Source organism: Serinus canaria, chromosome 6, assembly GCF_022539315.1.
Source record: "Serinus canaria isolate serCan28SL12 chromosome 6, serCan2020, whole genome shotgun sequence".
Classification (NCBI taxonomy): Eukaryota; Metazoa; Chordata; class Aves; order Passeriformes; family Fringillidae; genus Serinus; species Serinus canaria.
This window is the reverse complement of record NC_066320.1, coordinates 1,024,076-1,036,227: the sequence shown is the minus strand read 5'-3', so window position 1 is coordinate 1,036,227 and position 12,152 is coordinate 1,024,076. Positions and strand designations below refer to the sequence as shown.

At 45.3% G+C, this 12,152-nt stretch overlaps 2 protein-coding genes across 4 annotated transcripts in view; one reads left to right on the top strand and one right to left on the bottom strand.

Moving 5' to 3' along the window:
- The window catches only part of LRRTM3 (leucine rich repeat transmembrane neuronal 3), a 79,324-nt gene extending 74,569 nt beyond the window's left edge, over positions 1–4,755 (bottom strand). For 2 of the 3 annotated variants that reach the window (XM_009095993.4, XM_018920820.3), the window contains exon 1: positions 2,495–4,340. In XM_009095993.4, coding sequence (XP_009094241.2) covers positions 2,495–4,075 — 1,581 coding nt within the window. In that variant the 5' untranslated portion in view covers positions 4,076–4,340. Of the gene's footprint in view, positions 1–2,494; positions 4,341–4,387 lie in introns of those variants that run through there. The other variant, XM_018920819.3, reaches the window with a different exon arrangement.
- Positions 1–12,152, top strand: part of CTNNA3 (catenin alpha 3) — a 422,479-nt gene that overhangs the window by 184,166 nt on the left and 226,161 nt on the right. The gene's annotated exons all lie outside the window — the stretch shown is intronic.

Below are 12,152 nucleotides of genomic sequence, written 5' to 3'. Positions count from 1 at the left end.
ATTCAAAGGGAGCTAGTGATGGTTTTACAGGTATCACTTTCTGAAGGAGGTTGTGGATTGCTTCTTTCTGAGTAATGTTTAAACAAGGCATTAAAGAAACACAAAGCATAATAAGTCCAACTCAATTATAGACAACTCTCACAATCACAGTCCATTAAGAGGTTCTAGAAGATGTATTGAATATTTTTGAAAAACAAAAATTCTCAAGTAATAGTATTAAATTATTTTCTGATTGCACTTAACCATCCTAAAATGAAATATAAAAATTTCATTTTAATTTTATGTGTATTTATATTTGTACACACACACACACACACACACACACACACACACACACGTGTGTGTGTATGTCTGTATGTATGTATATATGAACATCCATATGTTTTGGGGTAAATCTCTTGTGTTTTGGCTGTGCCTAATGTTAGTCACCACTGCAGAGAGGAAAGCCTCTGAAGTACTGGGATGGTTCTTAACATGAAGTTTATGGCAAACTCTAATGCTTCAGTACAGAGATAAGCAAGATGTGCTGGTAGAAAACAGAATGCTATAGCAGCTAGGATAATTAAATGTGTATTGACTTTTTAATAGCAGCTTCCAAGGTACAACTGAGGTGCAGCTCTGCTGTGCTGCTGAAGTGTCTCAAGCCCTCGCACTGTTAATGGCGTGGGGTCCTGGTACTCTGGGAAATGGGGTCTCTCTTGCAGGGCTCACTACAGCTCCAGCTTCCACCCTCAGCTATTTCCTCACTACAGTCCTTGAAAAGGAGAATGGTTTCATTCTCTGGAAAAACGCAGCCCAAACCCCTTCAAGTGTATTAGTTCTTTTAAGAGATGTTTCTGGCTTTGTTTTCATTGTATTGAGCATGTTTCAAGGTGATTTGCTATGACTGGGTTTTTTTCAGTGACAATTCAGGAGAACCTGCTGTTAAGGTTTTGCTTTTTCTAATCTGCTGCAGTGAAACTGCCTTGTAGAAATATTCCTTCCCAAGTGATTGAAGATGTGCAGTTTACAAAGCCAAATCAAGTTGCAAAATGGAGATAATTTAATTACTGACTTCTATAAAGGTGCTGCTGTATTATTTCATACCCTCCCTTCCTGATAATCAAAATAAGAGATATGATTGATTTGCAAATATGGGAGATATTATATTCTTCTGCAGCCAACAAAATACATGACTTTGGGAGAAGGAAGGCAGGGAATATCTGGGTTTCAAATCTGTATTTTGCTCACAACCACTGGTATATGAGTAGACATTAAAACTGAGTATCTGTGAATTCTGTAATGTCATTAGGGTTTTGGTAAGAGAGGAAAATGATCTGTCACTGATTTGTGTAAAAGGATTTTTGGGTGTACTCCTGTCACATCAGTGAGTACCCAGTTTTCTCTGAAAGCTCTTTGCAGCTGTAGTATGTCTAAAATGCACAGTGTTTGGCATTTTAAGTGATGAAGCTTTATTTAGCTATTAGAGGGACACTGTGCAAAACATAACACATAACCTTATCAAGCTTAGCCCGGCCAATAAACAGAAACAGAAGAAAATGATGGATTTTAATGGTTTCCTCAGCTACATAAATGCCTTTGACAGTCCTGAAAAGAGAATTCCTAATGAGAGCTGAAACAAATGTGTGCAGGAAGTGGTCTTGCTTTTGCTGCTGCACATTTGAGTTCCTCTAATTGCATCAATAAGGAATTTCTGCTCCTCATCTAATGAATGCCTTTTGACTATTTTCTGAAAGGCAACTGGATGTAGGGATAAACACTGGCACCTTTTGTATGAAGTCACATAAACAGGTTTCAATTGCTAGCTACCAGCCCTAGAAACACTGTGGTATAATGCAGTACAGTAAATACCACTGTCCCTTTTTATTTTTAATTTTTTATTAAGCCTGGGTTTCCCTCTGCTTTGCCTCTGGTGTAATACTTAGGGGTGCTTTTTAGTCTCTCTTGTGTTGGGCAGCAATCAGGCATTTTTTCAGAGCTGTTCCTGCACCATCTCTATCCTCAGACAACTCAGAATTCATATGATACTACAGTACCTGGATCTTTACTTCGTTCTGGGCTCAAAAAGTGAGTTTTAGAGCAAGGACTGGGTTTGGGGAGGCAGAACGGGATAACCTGAGTTTGATTTTTTTTTTCCATTGTTGTCATTTTTCTCCCTAAACAGAGGCACAGTTGGTGCAGGTGCAGTGGATTACTTATGAAAGAAGTTTTCTATTTAAAAACAAGAGAGACTTTAATAAGATCAGTAGAGGGTTTGTACAATAGGTATTGTATTAAACCAGAGCTCAGGCTTCACATTGATTGCGGTATTTAAATCTCAATGAGCTGATTATGTATGAGAGTAAAATGACCAGTATTATGAATGTACAGAAAAGGGACATGGAAGAGCTGTGCCAGAAAAGTGAGAAAAACGTTCCCTTTATAGTCCCTAGAGTTCAATAAAGCACCACTATTTCCCAGCTTTTAAAAGCTCTTTTATCACAATGGTTCATACCTCGCATTCCCTGGAGCCTGATTTGTTATACGTGCAGGGTCCCGTTCCATTCAGCAGCATCTCACTGGTCTCAGTGTTGGTGGGTTTGTAATCTACATAAAATTCCTGTGTGCTTGGAGTCATTTGCTTCAGCGACTGTCTTTTCTTTTTCCTGTGCCTTCGCATGAGAGAGCGCTGCTGCAGCTGCTTCATGCTGGCAGGGTAGCGCTTCCATGACACATAGATCACCAGCAGGATCACCAGCACCGACAGGAAGAGAGCCACGCTGCCTGCTATGATTTTATGGAAGGAGATGTGTTCTGTGTCGTGCTCAGGCTCGGAGCTGGCTTCGGTGGCTCCCATAGTTGGGGGCAGAGGGGGCTCACTGTCGTGTTTAGGCCTGGTGAGTTTTGGTTTAAAGGTTGGCTTTGGGAGAGCTCGTGCTAGTTCGAACCTTTCCGTGGTACTCTTGCCACAGATGCTGTAGTTTTTCACTGCATCGATAACATTCACCCCTTGCAGCTCTTTGGGGCTGGCACAAATAATTGTATTTTCCCTCAGCCCTTTAAAACTTTTAAGCCAGTTTACCAGAGAGCAAATGTTTCTGCTGCATTCCCATATATTCCCAGCAAGGCTGATGTCATTGAGAGATATCCAAGAATCCAAAATTTCTTGACCAATAAATGTGAGCTTGTTTGAATCCAGGTTGAGGCGCTGTAAATTGGGCACACACTGAAAAACACTAGGTCCACTGAAAGCTTCTATTTCATTGCCAGATAAATCAAGTCTTTGTAATGAGCTCCAGGTCCAAGACATGGTTTGTCCTATCACGCTGATTTTATTCCACTGTAAATAAAGGTTTTGAAGGCTGACTAGCCTTGGAAAAAGTGCCAGGTTGAGCTTAGAAAATTGATTGTGCTCCAGATGAAGCTCTTTCAGTCTGATCATGCCTGCAAAGACATTCCTTGCTAAACTCCGGATGCGATTATAACCCAGGTCCAACAGTTCAAGGTTCCTGCAGTCTTGAAATATTCGAACAGGGATGGTTCTCAGGGAATTGGATCGCAAATGTAAACTCAGCAGCTTCCTTAAGCCCCTGAACTGTTCAGATCCCAGAGACTGCAGCTGATTGTATGACAGATCCAAATTCCGGAGATTTGTCACAGGTCTGAAGGTATTATTAAGAAAATAGGAGATTCTGTTGGAACTCAAGATCAACTCTTTTAGTCTGCGTATTCCACTGAAAGCATTTTCGTCAATATTGCTGATGTGGTTATGGTCTAAATAGAGCCAGGTGAGTTGATTAAGACCTTTAAATTGATTGTATTTTAGTTTTTGGAGGCTGTTATATCGAAGGGACAAACCTAAACAACCAGCAGATATACTTGAGGGAATCTCCTGCAATTTCTGAGATTCACAATATACCATTTTGCCTTCACACCTACAGCCCTTAGGGCATCCTCGTTCAGCAGAAGAAAGCATTGTCAGTAATACAGTAGGGGCTATTACCAGAGCTACAGCTGATCCGCTCAGTAGCCTAATTACATTGAAACCTGGAAATAAAAACAACTTAGAAAAGTTATCCCCCCACACATCAGTCATTTTTTTCAATCATGCTAAAATCTTTTACTTCAGCAATCATTTACAAAGCCCTAGCTTGACTCGACTACTTTTCACATATGGGTTTTTTTTAACTCAGCTTTTTCTTTTTTTTTTTTTTTTTTTTTTTTTTTGTTTTTTGTTTAAGAATACCTTGATATAACTACTGACAAATAATTGGGTAAAAGGTGTAATCCCCAAAAGTCGTTTAAGTATAATAATAAATCACATCAAGATAAGTTTATGGAGTAATTAAAGCACAGGCTATGCAGTAACTATGAACTACAAATTAAAAAGGTAACATGAAAAACATACCCATCCTTTGTGTTGTTCAAAGGTCGTCCTTAGGTCTTTTGTTTTTTGTTTAGTGTGCCACAAGCATGGCAGCCCCTGTCAGCTGCACTGTAGTGAGTCAGGGCTCGCTGACACCCAGGAAGAAAAATTGGACCCCTTGGGAGATGGACCGATTTTGGAACATTATTCTTTGCCAGCCGTGCAGAGCACTCCAAGAATAAATCAATCCCAACACAACGTTCGCAGCAAAATGTCAAATTCTTCCTAGGTAATAGGATCTTCATGGATATTACGGTTTTGCATCTTTCTAGTAAGGAGCCCGGCTTTTAAAACGTTGCTTCCTAGGAGAGCCTGTTGGTGGGTGCTGCCCGCGGCGCTCAGCTCCGGGAGCTGCCGCCCCCGTCCCCCTGGGCCCGCGGCTCGGGGCCGGCCGGGCGCGCCAGCTGCGGGGAGCCCGGCCCGGGACGCGGCTCCGGCGCTGCCGCGCTCGCATGCCGAGAGCTCCGGCCGACTGTGGCGGGCTGGCGCCGGGCGCAGCCTTATGTAAAGCTGCCCCCAGCGGCAGCGGCACCGCGGGCATGTGCAGTGCCTGCCTTCCCTTGCAAATGAGCGAGCTCTCCCGGGAGAGCGGGCGCTGCTCTCTGCGCGGTGGGCAGCTCCGTGCGCTCTGCCGAGGGGTGCCCGACTGCCCCGAGCCTCTCTGCGTGCTCCCGAGAGCTGCCCTGCATCCCTGGGCTTAAGAGCTCAGCGGCAGCTGCTGAGACTCTTGTCTTAAGGACTGACGTGGCGTTGGTAGGACACAGATACAAATTTTTGGTTGAAAGGAATTTTTTTCCCCTTATTGCATTAGATGTGTTCACATAACCTTTTTGTACCCGCTCACTGTTTTTCAGTGAAGTATCAGACCCCTCGGTGTGTCTCTTATCAAGTGCTTTAGAGTGGACTCTTTTTTACAACGTGAAAAATGTTTTTGGGGCTGACATTTTCCATTTTTGCTTTTTTCTTCTCTGTTAAAAGGCTCAGTGCCAGGAGGTTAGAAGAGAGTACTGTGCTCATTTATTTCCCAACTTGCTGTCACTTTGTTCCACAACACTAACACTTCAACCACAGGCTTCCAGAGCCTTCACAACACAGCGACTATGCAGCTTGGTGTAGTATCTTAATGAGGTGAATTGTTTTTACTGTTGTTCAGGACATGGACAGGATTTTACGTGAAGGTACAGTAATGCTGACCTTCTTATATGTGTGGTGCTCTGTAGTCGTCAAATACCACCAAGAGAGCCACCTTGTCTTTCCTTGGTTTTCCTTTCTTCCCTGTGTGCTGTGGGGAAGGAACACATGCTCTCATCTGGGCAGAGCAAGGGTAAGATGGTGTTACAGCAAATCCACTGTGCTGGCAGCCTTCCTTCACTGCGAAATATGTGATCACAGATGATGGTGGGCAAGTGGAAAATCCTGGCTCTTTTTCGTGCAAGAATGGGCAGGGGGCTGGAAAGAATTGTACTGCTCCTTAGGAGTGCAGAGTGCAGTCCTCAAATGCAGCCAGACAGTGCTGAGAACCACTTTGGCTTTCTGGGAGAGAATCTTTATCCTTGGTATAATGTGCTCTGGCTTTTCCCTAATTATTCACTACTGTGAGAATAGAATAACTTAAAATGAGGTGAAACCTAAACTTTGCCAGGCCGCCTTTGCTAGTACTTAGGCTGTGAATGACCTCAGGTTTACAGTAATGCCACAAGTATTGATGAACCAAACCAGACCTCCCAAATGAGGAGTGCAGTCCTTCCTGGCTAACACCTACTAACATCTTTCATGTCAGAAATATATTCCTGTGTCGTGGCACATTCTGTGAGAGTTCTTCTCTTTGGGGGAGGTTGGTGGGGAGGGAAAGGGTTAATTGCTCCATTAATCCCTGTTAGCTCACCATCTCCCATGCTCTGCTGCAGCTTGTTTGGGGCTCTGCAGTCTGCTCTGTAGGGTCGAGGAGCGGTGACAAACTGCAGAGTGCAGTGGGAGCTGAGCTCTTCTGCTGACAGCAGTGTCACGTGCCAGTCTGGTGTCCTGGTGTAGGCTTTCCATCACTGCCTTGGGGTGTCTCTGTTCTTGATGGAACAGGAAGAAGACAGCTCAGACCTTTGGTAAGTCAATTTGTCTTTTGGAACTGCTGCTCTTCGTCTGTTGACAGTAGATGTCTGTGAGAGGTAAACTCTTTATTGAAATGACTCTTTTAGGTTCCTAGACTTAAATGGGCTGAAATCAGATTTGTCTCTTCACCTGGTTCAAACACAGCATGTAAAATTTTCAATAACGTCCAGATCCTTTCTCCTGAAGAATTGGTGCAACTTAGTGTACAGCTGGCACTCAGCCTTCTTCCCAAACTTTGCCTGTTCTCTGGCTTTTCCTTTTTTTGTTTCTCTCCCTCCTCCACCTTGGTTATGGAGTTAACAAATAAGTTCTTGGCCACCGTGAGTCAGCAGAGCTTCAGCAGCTTTCCTAGGGTTTTAATAATTGCCAATATACTGGACTAATAAGAGGGAACAGCCACCCTTTACCAAGAGTTATTTTCATTTTTCTGAAAGGGGTGAGACATCAAGATATGAACAGAGAGAGCATCAAATCTATGTTAATGGATTGCCAAATTGAATTTTCTTTACTGAGATCCTTTTTGAATTACACAAGCAGGAAAAGTGCCAGAGTCTTTAAAGATTACATTTCTGTATCTTTATACAGCAGAATAAATTCTTCTCCAGTTGTGGAAATAAAGCTCCCAGTATGAAACAAATCCCAGTATGAAACATTTCTTATAAAATTTTAGGCCAATCTGGCCATATAAACTATGTCAAATAAAGAATCAAGTTAAAGCTGTGTTTCACATAAGAAGATACCTTTGCCTTCTATCAGCTACACCTTGTCTATCAGTGCACCCCATGGGGTGACCACTCTACTCATGGAACTGAGCAACGAAACCTCGAGGCCCAGGTGCTTGGATTCTCTAATGGGTGAGCTGTGGAGAGCTTCCATTAGAACTAATCCCATAACTCCTGAGTGCCCAAACCCAGGAGTTTGTGCTGCCCAGTGTGATTTTAGCTTGTGCTCTGTCACTCCTGTGCATCCATTCTGCAGGACAGTTGCTGTAGGCTCCCCTCTGTATCACTGCCAGGCAGCCCTGCCTCCTGTCCAGTCCTGGAGCAGCAGTTCCCAGGCAGGAGCAGGAGCCAGAGGGTGCAAGTGACCAAGGTCCTGGTGGCTTCATGCTGACTGAACATTAGTGCTCAGGAACAACATTATTGCATCTGCCTGAGAGAAAAGTATTGTAGCCTATTCTACAAAGAAAAACCGATTAAGAAAAGTATTTTATTTATTTGTGTAGTCTTGAACATAAAGTTCAAGTCTATGTTTTGGGGTTTCAGCCCTAAATGTAAACTGAGATACCACACAGCCTGAGATGCTTGTAAGTTTTGAGTTTTATGACTCCGTGACCACTCTTGATTTATTTCCTGAGGGCTTTTTCTGAGGGGAAAATTGCATAGATCAGGAGATACAGTGGCAAATGGGTTACTAGAAAAGTCTTAACATCCATCCAGGTGAAAAGAGATGTGTTGGGCAGAGCCTGTGATGAACACATAGTTTTCTTTGTCTACACAACAGAAAAGTTCAAAGTTGTTTGGAAATTAGGCACAATGCTAAGGTAGTGGTAGTCCAGATTTTTCTCTTGGTGCTAAACTTTCAGTAGGTTTTTTATTTGGGTGTTGCTCTAGATTCATTTCACTGCTATATGATTTTGTACTCATTTGCTTCAGTTTAATTTCATGTTTGGTTTTGGGTTTTCTTGCGTGGTTAAATTATAGTGTGTTTTCTTTTTCCATTCATTCCGGCAGAGTTTTCTGAACCTAGATGCAACTTCCCTGTGGAAAGTTTAGTATGAACTGCAGCCAAAATAGTAAATTGCGAAAGAAAAGATGGCATTCACTGTGGAAGCCTGTTCCTCTACAGAGCTGGTTTGGAATGGAAACTTTGCACAGAGAAAAGGGGAATCAGCAAATTGTGCATTTTTTAGGATTATGAGAAGGCACCTGTAATAGCCATGTACATCTGTTTGCTAAGTACATTTGAAAGGGGGTTTGGGTGGCAGAATTCAGGTGTCAGTAAAACGGGAGCGAGGGGGCAGGGAAGTGATGTAAACTTCCCAGAGTGTAAGAAACCAGGTGCGAGTGGGATTCCATGCAAATCAATCAAAAGCCTTCCCCTGTTCTGTCACATGGTTCACCTTAGCCTTCCTCAGGATATTCTGTTCTTACTCTTTAAAATCCATTTCATGATGATGTTGCAGAGAAGAAAAAATTAAAAAAAAAATTGAAAGGTTTCTGTTACTCCCATGAGAAGCACATTCAGGAATGCAGTCTGAGCTTTACTAGACCCAGGGCATTATATTCATAGTGCACAGACTTAGGAATTCAGACCAGACCAGAATACAGCTTTTTTCTGCTCCCAGACAGAGCTTCGGGGTCTGGGAGTGCCTTTATGTGTGAATCACACATCCCTTTGGGGACCTGTAGTTAGCAAGTGCCGTGCTGTGTTCTGTTTGGGTTTATGAAGTGACACCATGTGTCATTCCCTTGGCTTTATTCCCCTATAAAGGAGCCAGGAGTCAGCTGGGTTAGCAGTAGTAGCTTGCTCTAAATGGTACTGTGGTGTGCTATCACTGTATCATTAGGAGAGATAAGTCTAATAAAATGTGTCTGCAATTTTTGAGCCGGTGATTAAATGAACCTGCTGTTCCATGAGGATCAGATTAGAGCTGGGGGCGTGTAACTCCCAGGGTAAATATCAGAGCGTGGGAGGGCACAGGGAAACTCAGGATGCAGCACTGGCTGAAGGCACACATAAGGAGAGGGAAGTGTGAGAAAGCCAGGTTCAAGGAACAAGCAGGCAAGGGAAATGGAGGCAGCAGAACATGTTCTGAAGAAATAGGGAAAGAGGATTGAGACTAGAGAGGATCTCATCCCAGGAGCTGAACTACACTCCCCTAAAGGACCGTGGTGGTCAGTGGTAGGTGAGGGAGATGGATAAATTGAAATACTCTCTTGCCCTTCTGCTAGGAAGTATTATTTTGCAAGGTCTCCCCCACCTCTGTGAGGGTGAAAGGATCCCGTGTTACACTCACCAAGAGGCTGAGGAGTGTAGGAGCTGTGCTCCACTCTGGGAGTCGGCGTTCCCTGTGATGTGGGACGGCTTGCAGAGGACACCAGGGACACATCTCTCAGTGTGTGTGCCCAGCGGGTCCCTCAGGGCCTTGGCACAGGGCCACTCGGGCTATTGCTTCCCTCATGCACAGTTACACACTGTTGGATAAGGAAGCTTTTCCAGCTGGGCACTTCTGCTTAAGTCCGACTATTGTGGACAGCTCACAGGGGCCTCTGCACTGAGCTGGGGGAGGGGAGGCTGCATACAAACCTTTGTTCACAGCATCACAGCCTGGATGTTTTGTGACCAGTCAGAAGTCCTTCAGCCTTAATGAGGCACTGGACACATAACTGTTCCCAGGCTGGCTTTTTGTCCTGTGACTTTGAAGCTGTTTGAGGGTGAAAGGAATGAGGGACTTGTCTTTACAAACTGTGGGTCTGCTGGTAGATAAAACTAGCAGTGAGAGATAAAAGAAACAATGGGAAGGATTCCACTGATGGATGAATGGAATGAGAGAGACTTGTCCTTACAAACTGTAGGTCTGCTGATAAATTAAATTGGATAGTGAGAGATGAAAGAAACAGTGGGAAGAACTGTAAATTCCATAGGAATTCCACTGATTGACACAAGGAAAACAAAAAGGGGGGTTATGCATTAGAAAGGGGTCTCAGGTATGAGACATTTCGGGATGTCGGTACCTCTGAAGTACCTCAGGCAATGGGGAAGAGAGAGGGACGTGCAGCTGGGAAATGAGGATAAAAAGGAGGCTGTGTCCTCCAGTTTTGAGAGACAGAAGGGGAAATGTTCCCTGGCCTCTCCCTGTATTGAATAAAGTTACAGGACTCCTCTGTGTCCTTTTAAAATGGACATAAACCTCTGCTGTTTGTGGATTAATTTTCCTGGCAAGGGCAAGCAGCCTGTGCTTCAGTCTCATCCTCCAGAGACAGCACATGAGATGCAAAGCTATTGTTTCACTTACTCTCTGCAATTGATATGACCACTTCTGTTTCAGTGGATTTAGTGTTGTTCCATTCAGGCTTATCCTCCAGCATATTCCTCAAAAGTTAGTATGAGTAGAAGCAGCAGAAGGTCCTGGAGGGTGAATGATCATCACAGAAGTAAAAATTAATTGCATCTTCCACATAAGCGCTTCAACCTGAAGAGCATGAATGGTCCCCACCATGGGTGCCCTGGAGATGTGCAGGGGTGATACGCAAGGCCATGTTGGGGGCCTCTGCTTCTGATTGTGCCTGCAGTCTGTGTGAAGGTGCCAAAATCATCAGGTTAGAATAAACCCAGGCTTGTTGTGAATGCTTCCCGCTCTTCCACGGGCCGGGATGCTGTTGCTGAAAGAACTCCTACTGTCTGATTGTCAAGCCAGCACTTGCCAGGGTTTGGGTGGCCTGACTATTGGGACATCCTGAGCTATCACCATGAAATGTGCTTGTCTGGGAAGAACGACTTGCCTGTCATCATTTAAAAGACAAATATCTGTCAAGGAAGGTGGAAACCTTCCTGGAATGGAAAGATGATCCCTCCCTTTGAAAATTATGGTGCTTCCAGGCAAAAGTATGGGAAAAAGGAATAAAAGTTCCTTACTAGAATATATACATATATATATATATATATATATATATATATATATATACACACACACACACACACACATATATGTTACAAGACAGAACAACAGCAACAATAAAAACTATAAAAAAATAATCGCAAAGAAACCCGGTAACAGCCTTTGCCCACCCGCTGAGCACTTTCGGCTTTGGCCCGGCCGGCAGGGGGCACTGTTGGCGCCGTGTGAGGGAGCGGCGCCGCGGTGCCGCCCTCATGGCCTCGGGAGCGGCCCCTCATGGTCTCGGCGGGGCCGCCCTCATGGCCTCGGGAGCGGCGCCTCATGGCCTCGGCGGTGCCGCCCTCATGGCCTTGGGAGCGGCCCCTCAAGGCCTCGGCGGTGCCGCCCTCATGGCCTCGGGAGCGGCCCCTCATGGCCTCGGCGGTGTCGCCCTCAAGGCCTCGGCGGTGCCGCCCTCATGGCTGCTGGGCAGCCCTTTATGGCCTCGGCGGTGCCGCCCTCATGGCTGCGGGGCAGCCCCTCGATCCCCGAGCCTCCGGGGGGACGGCGGCCCCGGGGAGAGGGTGCAGACACGGGCTTGGCTTTGCCCAGACCCTCATGAGTACGGTGTGAGAATCCTGGCCATGACAGCGCTGGGGTCGGGTCAGCAGCTGGGAGCTGCTCTCTCCGGAGACAGGGAGGACGTGAGGGCCCGTTTTCCCATAACACCCGCAGAGATGGTGAGGGTCTCCCCTCGCTGGCGGGTGCCCAGAAGCCCCAGTCAGACGGGCAGCAAGGAGAGCTCCGCAGCAGCACCGACACCCTCAGCAGGACAAGTCCAGCACCAGGAGCCAACCGAACTGCTCCGCTCCCCGCCCAGCCACCGTGTTCCCCCTCAGAAGAGAGAGTGCCCAACACCGCTTTCCCCCTCCCTGGAAGATTTCGATGGAATGCTAGAGCCATCGGCCAGTTCTTTTTTATCGGAATTGCCGACTATTGCTCTCCTCTCAGCGTGTGTTTTTCAGGTAGCAGATGGGACGG